The sequence below is a fragment of the Catharus ustulatus genome, chromosome 22, assembly GCF_009819885.2.
Source record: "Catharus ustulatus isolate bCatUst1 chromosome 22, bCatUst1.pri.v2, whole genome shotgun sequence".
NCBI lineage: Eukaryota > Metazoa > Chordata > Aves > Passeriformes > Turdidae > Catharus > Catharus ustulatus.
In genome coordinates, this window is record NC_046242.1 from 8,154,419 (window position 1) to 8,177,665 (window position 23,247).

Below are 23,247 nucleotides of genomic sequence, written 5' to 3' on the forward strand. Positions count from 1 at the left end.
GAAATTCAGCAGCAATTATCCTGATTAGGGAGAATGAGGTTCCATGTGCTGGCTGTAGTATTGACTGAACTCATTGGAGAAGAGAAATCCAGGGAGTTTATTTTGCTCAGGATAATGCCCTGTGCTTTATACCTGAGTGTGAAGAGGGAGTGTGAGGAAGGGGACGTGTAATAGGAAATGACAGAGACTCAGCCTCTCTCTTGGTCTGGACTAGAATTTTATAGTAGAGATGGTGAGTGTGCCCTTTTGAGTCAGACTAAGGTTCTCTCACACACCTTTTTCTCAGATCTGTTGTTCTTAACAAATTTCTGTATGGGAGGTGTGGAAAGTTGCACCTGATCTTGCTGAATAGAATAAAATGGAAGCTGGTATATATGCAAAGGTCTAGAGGTAGTGGGTAAAAATTGCAGGTAATAGTCTTAACTTCAGTTTCATTTCTGGTTTAAATGGGCATACAGATTTGGCAACCTTGTCTGTATTCTGTAAAATTAAATTATTTGTTGCTGATGCTCACACCAACGAGTGAGACAGAGGTATCAGTGGCAGTGTTTGGATTTTATGGAGCCTTGTGTTTAATCTGTGTATTAGTAAAGAACTGCACAGAAGAGGTGATTAAAGCTCTTCCAGAAGTTTATGTGAAAGCTACAGCTGGTGATGCAGGTTTGTATGTGTGATTGTTTCCTGCAAAGAAAACCATCACAGTTTGTCCGTTTTGGTCTATGTCACTGAGGGTTTTGTCACAGAGTGTATCTGGCAAATAATTCAGGCATAAGTGAGAAATCCAGTTCAGCTAACCTGGTTCAATAAACAGGTTTCCAGGTGAATAATGACAGGATAAATTAAAATCCTAAGATTGACTTCACCCAGTCGTGTTCTTTCCGAAGCTGCAAATATCTGGTCTAAGAGCTGGGAAGTCTGAGATCCACACCAATCACCTGTCAAACCCCAGGAAATTCAAATCCCCTATAAAAATGGAAGGCCATAAGAAAACTTAGTGCTGTTTGTAGAGGACCCTCAGAGGGTTCGTGTAATTTCTGTCTCTGACCAACCCCATCGTAAAGGTTTTACACTGTTGTTCTCCTCCAGTAACCTTGGCAAGATGGTGAAAAGGGAATTGGCAAAATTATGGGGTGTCTGCAATAATCCCCCAGGTTAGCTGTAGCTGGTGAAGGTGTCTGAGATGGTCTTAATGAAATTGCATGAGTGGGCAGCACAGTGTGATGGAAAGTCAGCAATCAGGAGGTTGAGGTTATGTGTGTCAGAAGAATTTTTTCTACAGGGAACAAAATCACGTTTGAGAAACATGGAATTGCTTTCTGTTATAGCACCAGCTCTGCACAGCTGCACGTGCAGTTTATCCAGTGTAACCCTCACCTCCTTGCCTTTGTGTGGAATTGCTGAAAGGCTGATGGTGACAAATCTTTGCTTCTGTTTTTGTTGCCTGCTGTGAGTGCAAGGGGCTTCTTTGACAATTTTGTTTTAAATGCAAAGGCATAAAGTGTTTGGTTGAAAATGTTGTCTGTGTCCATCACTCAGCAGTGATGTTTTTTGCTTTCAGATTCCTCTCATCATGAGTTCCCAGGACCAAGTGAGAAACCAGAGGTTGAGGTCACCCTTGAAGGTCAGTTCATTGATTTCAGTTCATTGGGTGTTTTTATATCCAAATTGTGGATTCCGTAGCCTCCACTACTTAGGCACTGAAAGAAGAGAATTGTGTGCCAGTGTTGAGGGTAGTTGGGATTGGGCACTGTTTGGTAAATGTGCCTGGTGGGCAAGTATTGAAAAACCACCATGTACTCGAGTATATTGGACTTCCTGGGCTGGTTTTGAAATGCTACCAGACAGCAGTTTGTATCTTTTGCATATTTTTCAAGCATTGGCAATAAAAAATACTCATGGAATGGACCAGATGTTCTCACATTGATTCATTGTGGAGAACACATTGCTTTACAAACTCACTGTAGTTATATGTGTGACGTTTGTAGTTAGCACTGGTTTCTGGGAACGATGGTAGCAGAACAGAAAGGCTGTGTTGCAAGTGGTGTAAGTGAAGCCTCAAGGTTTGTGTCTGATATTGATAACTATGAGATACAAACCTGTGCATGTAGCACCTCCCTTTGTCCTCTAAATGTCTGTGAAGCTGCTGATTCTCATGCTAGCTGTTCTCATGCTAGGATCTTGGTAGGAGGTCATTTGTGTTTCTTGTATTTGTGAATGAGTGTGCTGTAACTGCTTTAAAACCCTGCTGAGATTGGCTTTTGCAGTGCTTGCTTGTGAAATTAGATTAAGAGGACCCAATCAGCAGTTTAGAAAGTAGGCAGGGTATTTGGGATAAAGTGGACACTTCTGGCATCACCTTCACCATTTTACACTGCAGCATGGAAAGAGCTTCAACATTACCTCCACAGAAACATTTATGTGAGAGAAGTCATTAAGTTCTGTGCATATGTAAAGGTCCTTATCACAAAATTAAAAGTGGTCTGAAAAGGCTTCCCCTGACAGAGTATAACAGAACTGTATAGGTACAAAATATGTCAATATGTGATAATATTCTTGCTAAGCAAACCATACCATTGGTCTGTGGTTGCATGTTTTTCTGTATGTGAAATTAGTTCTCTTTGTCTGCTCCAACCATTTGTTTTCTCAGAGGTTGGAGGTATTGGTATCTGGGGTGTCTAAAAAGCTCAGAGCCATAAGGGAGATAGGGATGGATTGGGAAGTGAGTGGCTAAGTAGCAGCTCTCTGACAGATTGCTAGGTTTGCTGTTCTCCTGTCTGTCCAGTTGTGTGTGTGTTCAAGGCAGAGTTGACCTGTTTGATGAATTTCATTGGGCCCCCATTAGTTTTTCACTGCTTTGGAAGTGAATTTAGGGACATTTGAGATATTCAAGACAAATCTTAGGTACTGTGTTTTGAGATGTGCTAGTAGGATGATATTACTTCCAGTTAGATAAAAAAGGTAGTTTCTATTTGCACAATTTATTTTGTGATTCCTTTTGCTGTTGCATGTTCATTTTATCAACATGTGAAGTGAAACCAGGTTTCAGGTGACCATGTTGTTTCCTTATGAAGTACAGAAGGAGGTTTATTTTTTTGCTATCTTGTGCTTTGCACAGCCCTGTTTGAAGGAACAAGTTGTTCCTTCACAGGTAAGAGCAGGAGCTTTCTAAAGTTGCTCAGGTAAGTAATTTGATGCAAAATTCAGTGCCCTGTTAACCACAGTTCCCCATTTTTTTTTGATTTTTGTATTTCAAAGCATTTTGGGTTTTACACGTCTTCCCTGGACAAAGAAACAGTTTTAATTTTTTTTTTTCTTAAAGATGATGACGATGACTATCCACCCCCAGACAAGAGACTGAAGACCATGAAGTCAGCTAATGATGCTGCCACTACTCTTAGAAGAGAAGCAAAATCGTTTCATTCTGGTAAGATGGAAATTAAAATTATTTTATTTCCCTGCTTTATTTTATGAGAAGGTTCTGGGTAATTTTGTGCTTCAAAAAAATCCGGAATGGTCGCAAAATAACTGTCACATCAGTACTTAGAACCCTTTTGAAAAAATGAGAGAAGCTAAAAAAATAAAATATATAGGGCATTTTTGGATTTTCATTCAAGAGCCAAGGGCTCTGTGTAAATGTATTGCAGCAGTGTAATCATCATCATAGAGTACCTCTGTTTTCTATTGGTTGACATGACAACATAAATAACCACAACGAAAGTTAGGATTTTCCTCTTGTGTTCTTTCATGATGCCTTTTGTTGCGGGTTCTTCAGAGAATAGAAACTCATCTGTGCACTTTAGTTTACTCTGACTAAAGATGCTTTGTCTGGAATTTTTTTCCATCCTATACCTCTCCTTTATTCTGTGGTTTGGATTGGTTTGGTTTGGTTTGGTTTGTGGACACATTAATCTGTCTGCATTTATAAGGTTCTGTGCAGTCAGGAATATGTTTTTCCTTTATATTTTTAAAGGCAGCCACCAGACTTCTAATGGCAGTGAAGAAACAGATGTGGAAATACAGTTAGAACATTTAAGATGTGAAATGTATTCTGTGAGGATAAATTAATAACATTGGTTATTTTTTCACAGAGATATTTGGAAAGATGTCACCTAATTGAAACTGTACATCTTCTCCAGCCATTCTCTTTTCATATTTCCACCAAGTTGGCTTTTGTGATTTTTGTTTAGCTTTACTTTCAGTCGCCCAAATCACAGCACTGTGAGGCTTGCTGCTATAAGCAAATTGTGATGGGAGTTATCATTGTTTTAAATCATGAAAAGCATTTGTAAGATGCTAATCACCTAGAGTTTAGTGGTTTGATGGGATGTGAAAGGCAGATGAGTGTCCAGCCGGCTTTGCTGTGAGCAGGTGGCTCTCCAGCCTGAGTCATGTGCTTTTCAAGGCAGGTTTTGCTAGCAGCAGTGCTCCTTCTTACAAATCCCACTAGTTTAGCTCTGAAGGTGGCTATCACCATAGTCAAGGGTACCATTCCATGAAATTCAGCAGCAATTATCCTGATTAGGGAGAATGAGGTTCCATGTGCTGGCTGTAGTATTGACTGAACTCACTGGAGAAGAGAAATATGAGTAGTTTATTTTGCTCAGGATAATGCCCTGTGCTTTATACCTGAGTGTGAAGAGGGAGTGTGAGGAGGGGGAAGTGTGATAGGAAATGGCAGAGACTCTGCCTCTCTCTTGGTCTGGACTAGAATTTTATAGTAGAGATGGTGAGTGTGCCCTTTTGAGTCAGACTAAGGTTCTCTCACACACCTTTTTCTTAGATCTCTTGTTCTTCACAAGTTTCTGTAAGGAAAGTCTGGAAAGTTGCAACTTGCTTTGGTGAATTGTGTGAGATGAGGATCTGAAGTGACCCAGGGCTTCCAGGCAGGTGCAGAGGAGAGTGGCTTTGTTGTTAAAAACTGACCTGTCTTAGCAGTTAGGTGATTATCAGTTACATGTTTTAAATCATGAAGAACACTGCGAACTGCTTCCCTCTGGTAGTTCTTTGCCACCAGAACATGAGAGTACTGATATATCAATCAGTGAGCTCTCCCAGCAGCCCAGCAGCCAGCAGAGAGAGACCAGGGCCTTGCAAGATTGTTCCACAAGAGTCTTTGTCTCATTGTGAAGGAAGTCCAGTGAAGAATCCCGATAGACAAAGGGGAGACAGCCATATTTATAGGTTTGGAAAGTGTTCATGATACAATTCCTCCAAAGCCATCTTCCCCTGGCCCCTGGAACTTGCTATAATAGATAAGGTATCCTAGATACCAAGGCTGAGCCAAATTCCTTAAGAATTTGGTCACTCTCCTAACACTTTGGAAGATAATTGGTTAGAAATTAGTTTGTGTAATTGGTCAGTTCACCTTTAGAACTTCTCACTTAGATTGGATGCTGTTCTTTGTATAAACTTTTATTGGCTGTAGTTTGAATCCTCCCTGAACTTATAAATATGACTGTCTCTCCTTTGTTTGGGGAGAACCTGCTTGATCATCCTTTGCATGAAATAAAGATTCTTGTGGAACTCATCAAGTAAGGCCTCTGGTCTTCTCTACTGGCTAAATGTGAGCTTTCTGAGAGATACCTAAATGATATTAGCACTCTCTGGTCCTGGTGAATACCACCAGGGACCAAAAAGAAAGCCTCAGGAAAGGATTCAACTTATAACCAATAGAAAGTTATATAGAAAAACAGCATCCAATCTAAGCTAAAGTTTTAAAGGTAAACTAACCAATTACAAAAGCTAATTTCTAACCAATTATCTTCCAAAGTGATAAGACGGGGTACGAATTCTTTAAGCATTTGTCATGCTTGGTAACCAGGATACCTTATCTATTCACAGCAAATTGCAGGGGCCAGGTGTGGAAAGTTTGGGGAAATTTGTATCATCCAGAGAACATAATTCAACCAACTGCCATACACCATGATGAGAACAAAAATTGTTTTTCTACCTCTTATTCAGCTGAATCATTTTCCTATAATCCTGTTCTACTTAGCCAAAGTAGTAATCTTATGCCATAATTTTACAAGGCTTTACCTTTGTAACGTTTCTCCTTTATGCAAAAAAAATTGAAAAAATCTGTTATTCATGGAGGCTGGTATATATGAAAAGGTCTAGAGTCAGTGAGTAAAAATTGCAGGTAATAATCTTAACTAAAATTTCACTTGTGCTTAAAATGGGCATAGAGATTAGGCAACCTTGTCTAGATTCTATAAAATTAAATTATTTGTTGCTGATGGTCACACAAGCGAGTGAGACAGAGGAATCAGTGACAATGTTTGGATTTTATGGATTCTTGGGTTTAATCTGTGTATTAGTAAAGAACTACACAGAAGAGGCAATTCAAGCTCTTCCAGAAGTTTGTCTGAAATCTGCAGTTGGTGATGCAGATTTGCATGTGTGATTGTTTCCTTCAAAGAAAACCATCGGAGTTTGTCCGTTTTGGTCTGTGTCACTGGGGGTTTTCAGTGTTTTTCTACTCCAGTAACCTTGGCAAGATGATGAAAAGGGAATTGGCAAAATTATGGGGTGTCTGCCATAATCCCCCAGGTCAGCTGTAGCTGGTGAAGGTGTCTGAGATGGTCTTAATGAGACTGGAAGAGTGGGCAACACAGTGTGATGGAAAGTCAGCAATCAGGAGGTTGAGGTTATGTGTGTCAGAAGAAATTTTTCTAAAGGGAACAAAATCACGTTTGAGAAACATGGAATTGCTTTCTGTCATAGCGCCAGCTGTGCACAGCTGCACGTGCAGTTTATCCAGTGTAACCCTCACCTCCTTGCCTTTGTGTGGAATTGCTCAAAGGCTGATGGTGACAAATCTTTGCTTCTGTTTTTGTTGCCTGCTGTGAGTGCAAGGGGCGTCTTTGACAATGTTGGTTTAAATGCAAAGGCATGGAGTGTTTGGTTGAAAATGTTGTCTGTGTCCATCACTCAGCAGTTCTGTTTTTCCCTTTCAGAATCAGATTCCTCCGGGCATGACTCATCAGAATCAAGTTCGGATTCTGAGCCTGAAGTCACTAGTGAAGGTCAGTTCCTCTGGTCATTGATTTCACCTGGTTGACCATTCTTATATCTAAAGTGTGTCTTCCATAGCCTGCATTACTTGGGCACTGAAAGAAGAGAATTGTGTGCCAGTGTGGACTGTAGTTTGGGTTGTGAAATGCCTGGTAAACGAACCTGATTGGGGGAAGTATTAGAAATCCAGAATACACTGAAGCACATGGGATTTATTGTGTTGCTTTTTAAATGATACCAGACAGCAAATTGCATCTTTTGCATATTTCTGTAGTGTTGGTAGTGGATAATTCTCATGGAATGGACCAGATGTTCTACCATTGATTCATTGTGGAGAGCACATTGCTTTACAAACTCACTGTAGTTATATGTGTGACATTTGTAGTTAGCACTGACTTCTGGGAAGGATGGTAGCAGAACAGAAAGGCTGTGTTGCCAGTGGTGTAAGTGAAGCCTCAAGGTTCATGTCTGATATCGATAACTATGAGATACAAACCTGTGCATGTAGCACCTCCCTGTGTCATCTACATGTCTGTGAAGCTGCTGATCAGTGTCCCTGCTGTTCTCATGCAAGGATCTTGGTATGAGGTCATTTGTGTTTCTTGTATTTGTGAATGAGTGTGCTGTAACTGCTTTAAAACCCTGCTGAGATTGGCTTTTGCAGTGCTTGCTTGTGAAATTAGATTAAGAGCACCCAATCAGCAGTTTAGAAAGTAGGCAGGGTATTTGGGACAAATTGGACAGTTCTGGCATTACCTTCACCATTTTACAATTGCAGCATGGAAAGAGCTTCAGCATTACCTCCACAGAAACATTTATGTGTGAGAAGTCATTAAGTTCTGTGCATGTGTAAAGGCCTTTTCCACAAAATTAAAAGTGGTCTGAAAAGGCTTCCCCTGACAGAGTATAACAGAATATGTTAATATGTGATAATATTCTTGCTATGTAAACCATACCCTTTGGTTCTGTGGTTGCATGTTTTTCTGTATGTGAATTTGTCTGGTCTAACCATTTGTTTTCTCAGAGGTTGGAGGTATTGGTGTCTGGGATGTCTAAAAATCTCAAAACCATAAGGGAGATAGGGATGGATTGGGAAGTGAGTGGCTAAGTAGCAGCTCTCTGACAGATTGCTAGGTTTGCTGTTCTCCTGTCTGTCCAGTTGTGTGTGTGTTTAAGGCAGAGTTGACCTGTTTGATGAATTTCACTGGCACCCATTAGTTTTACCCTTCTTTGGAAGTGAGTCTAGAATATTTGATCTCTTCAAGACATTATTAAGGTACTATGTTTTGAGATGTGCTAGTGGGATGATTTTAATTCCAGTAGATAAAAAAGGTAGTTTCTATTTGCACAATTTATTTTGTGATTCCTTTTGCTGTTGCATGGTCATTTTACCATCATATGATGTGCAGCCATGTTTCAGAAGACAACAGTGTTTCCCTTAGGAAGTACAGAAGCAGTTCTTTGGTTATTTTTTTCTATCTTGTGCTTTGCACAGGCCCATTTGAAGGAATAAGTTGTTCCTTCACAGGTAAGAACAGGAGCTTTCTAAATTTACTCCGGTACGTAATGTGTTTCAAACTTTGATGTCCTGATGAGCACAATTCCTTATTTCTGTTAGAGTTTTCTTACTTCACTGCTGTTCCAGTGCTGCACACAAGGTCTCTGGACAAATGAACAGTGATTTTTTGTTTTGTTTCTTAAAGATGATGATGATGATGATGAGTACCTGCCCCCTAGCAGGAGACGGAGGAACAAGAGATCTAAGCGAGCTTCCAATACTGGGACAAGAAAAGGAAAAGAGTTCAATTTACGTAAGATGAACATTAAAACCGATTTTATATCCCTACTTTGATTCATGAAAATGTTTGGATATTTTTGTGCTGCAGGAGTGAGACATGTTTGTGCCATCCTTCATTTAAGAGCCATGGGCTATGTGTAGCTGCACTGCAGCAGTACAATCATCATTGCAGGCTATCTCTGTTATTTTTTGTTATTAATTTGACAATGTAAATATTTGCAGAGGAATTTCAAGTGTTTTCATCTTGTGTTCTTTCATGATCCCTTTTGTGGCGGGTGCTGTGCAGAAATTCCTCCATGCACTTCAGTGTACTCTAGCTGAAACTGCCTCAGATTTTTTGCTATTCTGTGCCTGTCCTTTATTCTAGGATGTGGTGTGGTTTGGATTGATTTGACTTTGATTTGGTTTGGTATGGTTTGGTTTGTGGACACATTAATCTGTCTGCATTTATAAGGTTCTGTGCAGTCAGGAATATGTTATTTCCTTTATATTTTTGAAGGCAGGCCCAGAATTCTGAGGGCAGCGAAGGAAGAGATGTGGAAATACAGTTAGAGCATTTGAGATGTGAAATGTTTTTAGAGAGGATAAACTATCATCTTTGGTCATTTTTTCACAGAAATATTTGGAAAGATGTCTCCTAATTGAAATTGTACATCTTGTCCAGGCATTCTCTTGTCATACTTCCACCAAGTTGGCTTTTGTGATTTTTGTTTTGTTTTGCTTTTAATCTCCCAAATCACAGCACTGTGGGGCTTGCTGCTATAAATTGGAGTCATCATTGTTTTTATGTCATGCAAGGCGTTTGTAAGGTGCTCATCACCCAAAGATTAGTGGTTTTATGGGATGTGAAAGGCAGATCAGTGTCCAGCCGGCTTTGCTGTGAACAGGTGACTCTCTAGCCTGAGTCATGTGATTTTCAAGGCAGGTTTTGCTAGCAGCAGTGCTCCTTCTTGCAAATCCCATTAGTTTAGCTCTGAAGGTGGCTATCACCATAGTTAATGGTACCATTCCATGAAATTCAGCAGAAATCCTCGTGATGAGGGATATTGAAGAACTTACAGAATTTCTGATGCAATTAGCTTCTGTTTATTAACTGTGCTACAGTTCAGTATCAATTGCTCTTTCTCACACCCAGTGTTGATTGGCTCATCCTGCTTGTGGGTGCACAGTGGCCCAACAAAAGCAATGTGATCCTGAATTTCCCTCCCATGTTTTACTGATGGCCTTACAGCCTGTTTTGGAAATCATCACCATGAGTCTGTACAGATGATAAAAAAAATGTTTATATAAAGTATGGAGACACTCAACATTTGTTTATCTTTTCAGTAATCCTGGGTAAGAGAGGTGAAAATACTTATGATTGTATTAACCCTGTAAAGCCAAGAGCATGGAATTGCTTTCTGTCATAGCACCAGCTGTGCACAGCTGCACGTGCAGTTTGCTCAAAGGCTCATGGTAACAAATCTTTGCTTCTGTTTTTGTCACCTGCTGTGACAATGTTGGTTTAAATGCAAAGGCATGGAGTGTTTGGTTGAAAATGTTGTCTCTGTCCATCACTCAGCAGTGATGTTTTTTGGTTTCAGATTCCTCCCCACATGACTTCTCTGAGATGAGTGAGAGACCTCGGCTTGAGGTTACTGTTGAAGGTCAGTTCCTCTGGTCATTGATTTCAGTTGGTTGGGTGGTTTTATGTCTCAAAAGTGGTTTTGAAATCCTGCAATACTTGACAATGAAAGAAGAGAATTATGTGCCTAGTGTTGAGTGCAGTTTCGATTTTGCACTGCTTGGTAAATGAGGCTGGTGGGGAAGTATCAGAAAACCACAATACCCTGAAGCATATAGGACTATGTTGGCTGGTTTTGAAATGATGCCACACAGCAAATTGTAGCTTTTTCCTATACCTCAAACTCTGGTAATGAAAAATAGTCATTGAGTGCACCAGATGTTCTAACATTGATTCATTCTGGAGAGCAGATTGCTTTATAAACACACTGGAGTTATATGTAACATTTGTAGTTAGCACTGGCTTCTGGGATGGATTGCTGTTACACCGTTGTTTTACCAACATGTGATATGCAGCCAGGTTTCAGAAGACAGTGGTGTTTTCCTTAGGAAGTACAGAAGCAGCTTGGTTTTTTTGCTGTCTTGTGCTTTGCACAGGCCTGTTTGAAGGAGCAAATTGTTCCTTCACAGGTGAGAGCAGGAGCTTTCAAAAGTTACTCAGGTAAGTAGTTTGTTGCAAAAATTTGGCGCCCTGATAAGCACAGATCCTTACATCTATTAGAGTTTGAAATTCACAGCAGTTCCAGTGTTGCACACAACTTCCTGTGACAAAATGGAGATTGTTTTTTTCTTTTCTTCTTTCTAAAAGCTGCTGCTCATGATGATGACAACCTACTTCCTGACATGAGACTGAGTATCAACCAATCTGCTAATGAAGCTGACAGTACTGGGAGAAATCAAGCAGAAGAGATCAGTTCTGGTAAGATAAATATTAAATATAATTTTATCTCCCAGGTTTGTTTCATGAAAATGTTTTGGTTTATTTTGTGCTGCAGGAGTGAGACATGTTCAGTGTTCATTTAAGAGCCTTGGGCTCTGTGTAGGTTCATTGCAGCAGTGCAATCATCATCCTAGATCATAGGCTACCTCTGTTGTATCTTGTCATTTGATGTGACAACGTAAATAGATGCATAGGTAAGAACAGGATTTTCCTCCTGTGTGTTTTTGCATGATCACTTACGGGTTCTGCAGAGAAACTCATCCATGCACTTCAGTGTACTGTGGTTAAAGATGCTTTACCTGTGATTTTTTGCAGTCCTGTACATCTCCTTAATTCTGTGGTGTATTTTGGTTTGCGGACACATGAATCTGTCTCCTGGTCTAGGCTTCTGTGCAGTCAGGAATATGTTATTTCCTTTATATTTTTGAAGGCAGGCCCAGAGTTCTGAGGGCAGTGAAGGAAGAGAAGTTAGAGCATTTGAGATGTGAAATGTTTTTAGTGAGGATAAACTATTATCATTGGATATTTTTTCACAGAAATATTTGGCAAGATGTCTCCTAATTGAAATTGTACATCTTCTCCAGGCATCTGGGAATTTTCTTCCAGAACTTTGTTGCAATCTGCTTTGAGTTTTTTGCATGAGTCCCTTAACTGTGAGTGTTTCTGAGGGATTTGGTGCTGGACTAGGTGGGCCATCTTTTAGTGTTGTGGCTCTTCTTAAATTTCAAAAAATGCTGTGTATTTTTAATTGGTTTTACTCTTATTTAATTCTCTCAACATGGTTCTTAGCAGTCAGTTGATGTGACAGGCATTTTTATGACCATACTTTATCTTCTGCTTACGTTCATGTCTAGTAAAACAAATCCTAATCCTTTCCCTTTGTAGTACTTTGCTTTTCCTACTTATCTACTCACTTGGAACTAGAAGGAAACATGAGTTTTCCATGAACTGGATGATGTATTTGACATAGTTCAAATATACACCTGTTAATGTGTCCCAGTCGATAAAGCTGAATGTCTGCTATACACCACACACATCAAGTGAAGAGAAACCTTTGAAAAGATTTCTCCAGATTTGTTCCCAAAGTGATACCATAGTCAGCATAGAGGGATCTGAAAGGAGATTGTCTTCAAAATGCACAAGCACAGCTTTACTCAGCCAGAATAACTGAAATGTGTTTCTTCATGCACTGCTACTACATTTTGATAGAATTTCTGATGCAATTAGCTTCACTTGCTTTAGCTGTGCTGCAGTTCAGTATCAATTGCTCTTTCTCACACCCAGTGTTGATGGGCTCATCCTGCTTGTCTTGTGGGTGCACAGTGCCCCAACAAAAGCAATGTGATCATGAATTTCCCTCCCATGTTTCACTGTTGGCCTTACAGCCTGTTTTGGAAATCATCACAGTGCAGTAACCATGAGTGTGTAGACATGGTAAAAAAAATGTATAATAGGGGGAACATGCAGCCTTTGTTTATATTTTCAGTAATCGTGGGTAAGAGAGATGAAAATTCTTATGATTGTATTAACCCTACAAAGCCAAGAACATGGAATTGCTTTCTGTCATAGCACCAGCTCTGCACAGCTGCACGTGCAGTTTAGCCAGTGTAACCCTCACCTCCTTGCCTTTGTGTGGAATTGCTGAAAGGCTCATGGTAACAAATCTTTGCTTCTCTTTTTGTTGCCTGCTGTGAGTGCAAGGGGCTTCTTTGGCAATGTTGGTTTAAATGCAAAGCCATGGAGCGTTTAGTTGAAAATGCTGTCCATGACAATCAATCAGCAGTTCTGTTTTTTGCTTTCAGATTTCTCTCATCATGAGTTCTCAGGACCAAGTGAGAAACCTGAGGTTGAGGTCACCCTTGAAGGTCAGTTCATTGATTTCAGTTCATTGGGGGTTTTTATATTTATATCCAAATTGTGGTTTCCATAACCTTCACTACGTAGGCACTGAAAGAATTGTGTACCAGTGTTGAGTGTAGTTTGGATTGTGCACTGTTTGGTAAATGTGCCTGGTGGGGATGTGTTAGCAAACCACAATATACTGGAGCATATTGGACTTACTGGGCTGGTTTTGAAATGATGCCAGACAACAGTTTGTATCTTTTGCATATTTTTCAAGCGATGGTAATGGTAATGAAAAATATTCATTGAATGCACCAGATGTTGTACCATTGATTCATTGTGGAGAGCACATTGCTTTACAAACTCACTGTAGTTGTATGTGTGATATTTGTAGTCATCACTGGCTTCTGGGAAGGATGGTAGCAGAACAGAAAGGCTGTGTTGCCAGTGGTGTAAGTGAAGCCTCAAGGTTCATGTCTGATATCGATAACTATGAGATACAAACCTGTGCATGTAGCACCTCCCTTTGTCATCTAAATGTCTGTGAAGCTGCTGATCAGTGTCCCTGCTGTTCTCATGCTAGGATCTTGGTATGAGGTCATTTGTGTTTCTTGTATTTGTGAATGAGTGTGCTGTAACTGCTTTAAAACCCTGCTGAGATTGGCTTTTGCAGTGCTTGCTTGTGGAATTAGATTAAGAGTACCCAATCAGTAATTTAGAAAGCAGGCGGGGTATTTGGGATAAAGTGGACACTTCTGGCATTACTTTCACTATTTTACATTGCAGCATGGAAATAACTCTAATATTACATTAATAGAAGCATTTATATGAGAAGAATCATTAAGTTCTGTGCATATATATAAAGGCCTTTACCACAAAATTAAAAGTTGTCTGAGAAGATTTTCCCTAACTGAGTATAACAGAACTGTATAGCTACAAGATATGTGAATTTGTGATGATATTCTTACTAAGTAAACCATACCATTGTTCTGTTGGTACATATTTTTCTGTATGTGAAATCAGTCTTCTTTGTCTGCTCCAACTATTACTTTTCTCAGAGGTTGGAGGTGTTGGTATCTGGGGTGTCTAAAAAGCTCAGTGCCATAAGGGAGATAGGGATGGATTGGGAAGTGAGTGGCTAAGTAGCAGCTCTCTGACAGATTGCTAGGTTTGCTGTTCTCCTGTCTGTCCAGTTGTGTGTGTGTTCAAGGCAGAGTTGACCTGTTTGATGAATGTCATTGGCCCCCATTAGTTTTTCACTGCTTTGGAAGTGAATTTAGGGACATTTGAGCTCTTCAAGACAAAACTTGGTGCTGTATTTTGAGATGTGCTAATGAGATGATATTACTTCCAGTTAGATAAAAAAGTAGTCCCTATCTGCACCATTTATTTTGTGATTCCTTTTCTTGTTCCATTGTTGTTTTACCATCATGTGATATGCAGCCAGGTTTCTGAAGACAGTGATGTTTTCCTTAAGAAGTACATAAGCAGGTTTGCTTTTTGCTGTCTTGTGCTTTGCACAGGCCTGTCTGAAGGAACAAGTTGTTCCTTCACAGGTAAGAAGAGGAGCTTTCAGAAATTACTCATGTAAGTAATTTTTGCAAAATGTAGTGCCCTGATAAGCACAGTTGCTGATTTCTATTAGGGTTTTGTAATTCTGGCATTTCCCTTGTTGCACAGGAGTTCCTGGATTAAAAAAACAAAAACAAAAACAACCCAACATTTTTTTCTTTCTCTCTCTTAAAGATGATGATGATGGCAACCTACATGCGACCAAGAACCTGAAGAACACTGAGTCTGCTGATGAAGCTGCCAATACTGTCAGAAGAAGTGCAGAAGAGTTCAGTTTTGGTGAGATGAAAATTAAAGATGATTTCATCTCTCACGTTTTTTTTATGAAAAGGTTGTGGTTAATTTTGTGCTGCAGGAGCTAGATATGTTAGTACCATCCTTAATTTAAGACCCATGGGCTCTGTGTAGGTGAAGAGCAGCAGTACAATCATCACAGGCTACTCTGTTGTTTCTTGTTATTTGATGTGACAATGCAAATAGACACACATCTAAGAATACATACTTTATGTCCATGTCTAGTAAAACAAATCCTAATCCTTTCCTTTTGTAGTACTTTGCATTTCCTACTTATCTAGCCAGCACTCACTTGGAACTAGATGAAAACATGAGAGAGTTTTCCATGAACTGGATGATGTATTTGACATAGTTCAAATATACTCCTGTAATGTGTCCCAGTCAATAAAGCTGAATGTCTGAAGAGAAACCTTTGAAAAGAAGATTTCTCCAGATTTGTTCCCAAAGTGATACCATAGTCAGCATAGAGGGATCTGAAAGGAGATTGTCTTCAAAATGCACAAGCACAGCTTTACTCAGCCAGAATAACTGAAATGTGTTCCTTCATGCACTGCTACTACATTTTGATAGAATTTCTGATGCAATTAGCTTCACTTGCTTTAGCTGTGCTGCAGTTCAGTATCAATTGCTCTTTCTCACACCCAGTGTTGATGGGCTCATCCTGCTTGTCTTGTGGGTGCACAGTGCCCCAATAAAAGCAATGTAATAATGAATTTCCTTCCCATGTTTCACTGTTAGCCTTACAGTCTGTTTTGGAAATCATCACAGTGCAGTAACCATGAGTGTGTAGACATGGTAAAAAAATGTATAATATGGGGAACATGCAGCCTTTGTTTATATTTTCACAAATCATGGGTAAGAGAATGAAAATTCTTATGATTGTATTAACCCTGTAAAGCCAAGAGCATGGAATTGCTTTCTGTCATAGCTGCACAGCTGCACGTGCAGTTTAGCCAGTGTAACCCTCACCTCCTTGCCTTTGTGTGGAATTGCTGAAAGGCTCATGGTAACAAATCTTTGCTTCTTTTTTTGTTGCATACTGTGAGTGCAAGGGGCGTCTTCGACAACATTGGTTTAAATGCAAAGGCATGGAGTGTTTGGTTGAAAATCTTGTCTGTGTCCATCACTCAGAAGTTTTGTTTTTCCCTTTCAGATTCCTCCCATCATGAGTTCTCAGATATAAGTGAGAGACCTGAGCTTGAGGTTACTGTTGAAGGTCAGTTCCTCTGGTCATTGATTTCAGCTGTTTGGGTACTTGTATTTCCAAAATGTTGTTTCCAAAGCCTGCAGTTTGGCACTGAAAAAAGCGAATTTTGTGGGTATCTTTTGTATATTTTTCATGCGTTGGTAATGAAAAATATTCATTGAACTAAGCACACGTTGTACCATTGATTCATTCTGGAGTACACATTGCTTTATAAAGACACTGGAGTTATATGTAACATTTGTAGTTAGCACTGGCTTCTGGGATGGATTGCTGTTGCACCGTTGTTTTACCAACATGTGATGTGCAGCCAGGTTTCAGAAGACAGTGGTGTTTTCCTTAGGAAGTACAGAAGCAGCTTGGTTTTTTTGCTGTCTTGTGCTTTGCACAGGCCTGTTTGAAGGAGCAAATTGTTCCTTCACAGGTGAGAGCAGGAGCTTTCAAAAGTTACTCAGGTAAGTAGTTTGTTGCAAAATTTGGCGCCCTGATACGCACAGTTCCTTACATCTATTAGAGTTTGAAATTCACAGCAGTTCCAGTGTTGCACTCAAGTTCCCTAGAGAAAAATGCAGTTTTGGGGTTTTTTTCTTTCTTAAAGCTGATGATGATGATGATGACAACCTCCCCTCTGACACGAGACTGAATAGCACCGAGTCAGATATTGAAGCAGCCGATAAAGGGAGAATAAAAACAGAAGAGTTCGGTTCTGGTAAGATGATAATTAAATAATATGTTTTCTATCAAGTTGGTTTCATGAAAAGGTTTTGGTTCATTTTGTGCTGCAGGAGTGAGACATGTTAGTTCAGCCTTCATTTAAAAGCCTTGGGCTCTGTGTAGGTTCATTGCAGCAGTGCAATCATCATCATAGATCATAGGCTACCTCTGTTGAACCTTGTCATTTGATGTGACAATGTAAATAGATGCATAGGTAAGAACAGGATTTTCCTCCTGTGTGTTTTTGCATGATCACTTATGGGTTCTGCAGAGAAACTCATCCATGCACTTCAGTGTACTGTGGTTAAAGATGCTTTACCTGTGATTTTTTGCAGTCCTGTACATCTCCTTAATTCTGTGGTGTATTTTGGTTTGCGGACACATGAATCTGTCTCCTGGTCTAGGCTTCTGTGCAGTCAGGAATATGTTATTTCCTTTATATTTTTGAAGGCAGGCCCAGAGTTCTGAGGGCAGTGAAGGAAGAGATGTGGAAATACAGTTAGAGCATTTGAGATGTGAAATGTTTTTAGTGAGGATAAACTATCATCATTGGATATTTTTTCACAGAAATATTTGGAAATATGTCTCCTAATTGAAATTGTACATCTTCTCCAGGCATTCACTTGTCATATTTCCACCAAGTTGGCTTTTGTGATTTTTGTTTTATTTTGCTTTTTATCTCCCAAATCACACCACTGTGGGGTTTGCTTCTATAAGCAAATTGTGATGGGAGTTGTCATTTATTGAAATCATGAAAAGGCATTTGTAAGGTGCTCATCTCCCACAGTTTAATGGTTTTATGGGATGTGAAAGGCAGATCAGTGTCCAGCTGGCTTTGCTGTGGGCAGGTGGCTCTCCAGCCTGAGTCATGTGCTTTTCAAGGCAGGATTTACTAGCAGCAGTGCTCCTTCTTGTCCTTGTCTATATTTTCCGTAATCCTGGATAACAGAGGTGAAAATACATATGATTGTATTAACCCTACAAATCCAAGAGCATAGAATTGCTTTCTGTCATAGCACCAGCTCTGCACAGCTGCAGGTGCAGTTTAGCCAGTGTAACCCTTACCTCCTTGCCTTTGTGTGGAATTGCTGAAAGGCTCATGGTAAGAAATCTTTGCTTCTGTTTTTGTTGCATATTGTGAATGCAAGGGCCTTGTTTGACAATGTTGGTTTAAATGCAAAGGCATAAAGTCTTTGGTTGAAAATGTTGTCCGTGTCAATCACTCATCAGTTCTGTTTTTTCTCTTTCAGATTCCTCCTATCATGACTTCTCAGATATAAATGAGAGGCCTGTGCTTGAGGTCATTGTTGAAGGTCAGTTCTTCTGGTCATTGATTTCAGCTGGTTGACCATTCTTATATCTAAAATTTAGCTTCCATACCCTACACTATTTGGTACTGAATGAAGAGAATTCTTGAGTGTAGTTTGGATTGTGCAGTGCTGGGTGTAAACCACAATGTACTGAAGCATATTGGACTTACTGGGCTGGTTTTGAAAGGATGCCAGACAGCAGTTTGTATCTTTTGTGTATTTTTCAAGTGATGGCAATGAAAAATACTCATTGAAATGAACAGATGTTCTCACATTGATTTATTCTGCACAACACACTGCATTATGAACACATTGTAGTTATATGTGTAGCATTTGTAGTTAGCACTGGCTTCTGGGAAGAATGGAACCAGAACAGAAAAGCTGTGTTGAAGTTGTTGTAAGTGAAGCCTCAAGGTTTGTGTCTGATATGGATAACTATGAGATACAAACCTGTGCATGTAGCACCTCCCTGTGTCATCTACATGTCTGTAAAGCTTCTGATCAGTGTCCCTGCTGTTCTCATGCTAGGATCTTGGTAGGAGGTCATTTGTGTTTCTTGTATTTGTGAATGAGTGTGCTGTAACTGCTTTAAAACCCTGCTGAGATTGGCTTTTGCAGTGCTTGCTTGTGAAATTAGATTAAGAGCACCCAATCATCAATTTAGAAAGTAGGCAGGGTATTTGGGATAAAGTGGACACTTCTGGCATCACCTTCACCATTTTTCATTGTAGCATGGAAATAAGTCCAATATTACATTAATGGAAGCATTTATATGAGAAGAATCATTAAGTTCTGTATATATATATAAAGGACTTTACTAAAAAATTAAAAGTGGTCTGAGAAGGTTTCCCCTGACAGAGTATAACGGAGCTGTATAGCTACAAGATATGTGGATTTGAGATAATATTCCTTCTAAGCAAACTATACCATTGGTCTGTGGTTGCATGTTTTTCTGTATGTGAAATTAGTTTTCTTTGTCTGCTCTAACCATTTGTTTTCTCAGAGGTTGGAGGTATTGGTATCTGGGGTGTCTAAAAAGCTCAGAGCCATAAGGGAGATAGGGATGGATTGGGAAGTGAGTGACTAAGTGCAGCTCTCTGACAGATTGCTAGGTTTACTGTTCTGTCCAGTTGTGTGTGTGTTCAAGGCAGATTTGGCCTGTTTGATGAATTTCATTGGCCCCCATTAGTTTTTCACTGCTTTGGAAGTGAGTTTAGGGACATTTGAGGTCATGTAGACAAAACTTTGGTACAGTCTTTTGAGATGTGCTGGTGGGATGATATTACTTCCAGTTAGATTAAAAACAAAGTATAGTAATTTCACAACTATAAGGCGCACCCTTTTGACTAAAATTTTGGCCCGAACCCGGAAACGCGCCTTATAGTCTGGTGCGCCTTATATATGGGCAAAGTTCAGAAATTTGCCAACCTGGAATTGCGAGCCACGATGCGGGGGTGGTGCCATGGCAGCGCCAAGTCACGAGGGAGGGCAGTAGCAGGCGGCCACAGCCGGCAGGAGCCACACGGGGAAGGATGTGGCCGCAGGCGGCCCTGGCAGCTGGGAGCTGCGGCCACCCTGAGCCAACCCAGAAGCGCGAGCCACAGCCGTGCCACGGCAGCCCTGAGCCGCCCCGGACCGCTGCAACCCTGAGCCGCACTAACCGGTGCCGGGGGCTGTCAGGAGTGCTGAGGCCTGCAGCACGTGGAGGGCGCCTGGGGCTGCATTTAAAGGCTACATCAATCTGTGAAAAATGTTTGCAAATTGAGCGCCTGGCAGTAAACCCCGCAACCGCGCGATTCCATTACTAATTTGTTACTTTGTTGTGTGCGGATCCTCGCTGCAAAAAAACGGTGCACCTTACAGTCTGGTGCGCCTTATATATGGACTAAGTTGCAAAATTTGCCTACTCCCAGAGGTGCGCCTTATAGTCCGGTGCGCCTTATAGTCGTGAAATTACTGTAGTCCCTGTCTGCACAATTTATTTTGTTATTCCTTTTGCTGTTGCATTGTTGTTTTACCAACATGTGACGTGCAGCCAGGTTTTAGAAGACCATGTTTTTTTTCCTTAGGAAGTACTAAGCCATTTGGGTTTTTTTTTTTTTTTTTTTGCTATCTTGTCTATCTTATGCTTTGTACAGGCCCATTTGAAGGAACAAGTTGTTCCTTCACAGGTAAGAGCAGGAGCTTTCAGGAGTTATTCAGGTAAGTTATAGATAGCAAAAATTAGTGCCCTGATAAACACAGTTCCTCATTTCTATTAGTGTTTTAAATTCAAAGGCATTCCAATGCTGCACACCATGTCCCTGGATAAAAAACACTTTTTTGATTTTTTTTTTCTTTGTTTTTTTTTTCTTTCTTAAAGCTGATGATGGTGATGATTATGAGTACGTACCCTCTGGTGTGCAACTGAATAACTCTGAGTCTGCTACCGAATCTGACAACCCTGGGAGAAAGACAGCTAGAGAGATCAATTCTGGTAAGATGATAATTAAAGATAATTTGATCTCCTATCTTTTTTAAATGAAAAGGGTTTGGTTAATTTTTTTCTGCAGGAGTGATACATGTGCCATGCCAGCCTTCAATTAATAGCCATGGGCTCTGTGTAGGTTCATTGCAGCTGTATCATCATTATCATAGACTACCTCTGTTATTTTTCTTTGATAATGTTTTTTTAAGTACAGAGTAATGGAGTGTTTGGTTTAAAATTTTGTCCGTGTCCATCATTCTGCAGTCCTCTTTTTCTCTTTCAGATTCCTCCCATCATGAGTGGTCAGGAGGAAGTGAGAATTCTGAGGTTGAAGGTAGTAGTGGAGGTCAGTTCCTCTGGTCATTGATTTCAGTTGGTTGGGCATTTTTATATCCAAAATGTGTTTTCCACAGCCTACACGTCTTGGAGCTGAAGGAAGAGAATTGTGTGCCAGTGTGGCCTGTAGTTTGGATTGTGAAATGCTTGGTAAATGTGCCTACTGGGGCAGTATTAGCACAATACACTGAAGCCCATTGGACTTACTGGGCTGGTTTTGAAATGATGCCAGACAGCAAATTGTATCTTCTGCAGATTTTTCAAGCATTGGTAATGAAAAATACTCACTGAATGAACCAGATGTTCTAACATTGATTCATTCTGGAGAGCACATTTCTTTATAAACAGACTGCTAGTATATGTAACATTTGCAGTTAACACTACACCTTTGCCTATGCCCATTTGAGGACACAACTTGTTCCTTCCAGGTAAGAGCAGGAGCTTTCTAAAGTTGTTCATGTAAGTAATTTGTTGCAAAAAGTTTGTGCCCTGATAAGCATCGTTCTTTTTTTTTCTTAGAGTTTTGTAATTCACAGCAGTCAGAATGCTGCACACAAGTTCCCAAGTAAAAAACACATTGATTTTGTTTTTGTCTTCAAGATGATGACTACCTGCCCTCTGAGGAGAGACGGAGGAGAAGCAAGTCAGCTGTGGGAACTTTCAATATGGGGAGAAGCAGAGGAAGGAAGTTCAACTTTGGTGAGATAAAAATTAAACATAATTTGATTTCCCATTTTTGTTTTATGAAAAGGTTTAAGTTAATTTTGTGCTGCAGGAGTGAGACATGTTAGTGCCAGCCTGCATTTAAGATCCATGGGCTCTGTGTAGGTGTATTGCAGCAGTACAATCATCATCATAAGCTACCTCAGTAGTTTTTTGTTATTCGATGTGACAACGTAAATAGACACATAGGAAGCTGGGATTTTCCTCTTGTGTTCTTGCATGATCCCTTATATGGAGGGTTCTGCAGAGAAACTCATCCATGCACTTCAGTGTACTCTGCTTAAAGATGCTTCACGTGGGATTTTGTGTGATCTTGTACCTCTCCTTTATTCTGTATTTTGGTTTGGTTTGGTTTGTGGTCACTTTAATCTGTTTGCTTTTATAGGGTTTTATACTGTCAGGAATATGTCTTTCAGCAGAGTATTTGAGTTTTCATTAGGAATTCTGGAAATTGAAATAAATACAAAATTTCTTATGGATATCCTTGTTACATGTTTTTTGCATAACAAATGTCAATTTTAGCAAAAGTGACTTACATTTTGATTGATGTTCTTAAAAGATCATTAATACCAACGTGCCAATGAACATGTATCCTTCTTTTTTGGTTTTGTCAGAACAGAAGGACAGCATTTCTAGAGGAGAATATTGAGGAGTTGGTGCTGCAGAAGCTTTTGTTAGATACCTTTTCTCAATAGAAAAATCATCTAAGCTTTGAGGGCCACAGTTTTGGAAGTAAAGAGTAATTGGTTTGAGTTCAGATGGAAAGCGAATAACATATTAGGATGACAGAAGTTTTAGTTGAGCTTGAAATATATAATGAGCAGTTTTAGATTATCTCTAGGCTTACCTGCTCAATGTTGCTCTGAATTGACTTAATCTTCTCTCTGTGCTGGTTTTAAGAAAATTTCATTTTGAGCTAGATGGTGTGCAGTTAGATGACAGTGATTTGCAGCTCACTGATTGTTCAGATATCTGTACTTCTGAGCTTCTTAAATTGTATTGAGGCTATTGCCTCTCATGTTCACCTTTAGGTTCACATACAGAAAGTGGCATGTTGCTATGGTATTGCAAAATCTGGTAAATGAATGTGAGAAGTTTTGGGGAAAAGAGCACCTTTTGGTAGTTGCAGTGCTGCTGTTCAGGCATTTCAGAAGACTTTGCACCTTTTATATGGAAGTCCAGTATTAGATGACAGGATAGGGGAGAGGAGGCTGTTAATCTATCATGAGTGCAGAATGACAGTGATACATGCACTCAGAAAACTGAGAAATCTGTCTCATCTTATAAGGACTTCCAGCATTTTACATAACCCTGATGAGATCAAGATGTTTGAGTTGGATTTTTTTCCTGTATGTCTTGATTGAACAGGTATCTGAAGTGGCCTAAGAATAATGAGCTGTGCTCTTTCTCTTTTGGAAACAGGAAAACAAAGTGAAAAGCAAAATAATTTTAACCAGTCTCTGGTAAAAT

General features: G+C 39.9%; 1 protein-coding gene across 2 annotated transcripts in view; it reads left to right on the forward strand.

Moving 5' to 3' along the window:
- Positions 1-23,247, forward strand: part of GTF2I (general transcription factor IIi) — an 85,911-nt gene that overhangs the window by 37,482 nt on the left and 25,182 nt on the right. For both annotated transcript variants that reach the window (XM_042779897.1, XM_033078016.1), the window contains exons 14-27: positions 1,559-1,621; positions 3,320-3,424; positions 6,957-7,025; positions 8,718-8,825; positions 10,396-10,458; positions 11,184-11,294; positions 13,118-13,180; positions 14,904-15,008; positions 16,177-16,239; positions 16,826-16,936; positions 18,192-18,254; positions 20,614-20,727; positions 21,002-21,064; positions 21,655-21,753. In XM_042779897.1, the coding sequence (XP_042635831.1) occupies positions 1,559-1,621; positions 3,320-3,424; positions 6,957-7,025; positions 8,718-8,825; positions 10,396-10,458; positions 11,184-11,294; positions 13,118-13,180; positions 14,904-15,008; positions 16,177-16,239; positions 16,826-16,936; positions 18,192-18,254; positions 20,614-20,727; positions 21,002-21,064; positions 21,655-21,753 (1,200 nt within the window). The remainder of the gene's footprint in view (positions 1-1,558; positions 1,622-3,319; positions 3,425-6,956; positions 7,026-8,717; positions 8,826-10,395; positions 10,459-11,183; positions 11,295-13,117; positions 13,181-14,903; positions 15,009-16,176; positions 16,240-16,825; positions 16,937-18,191; positions 18,255-20,613; positions 20,728-21,001; positions 21,065-21,654; positions 21,754-23,247) is intronic.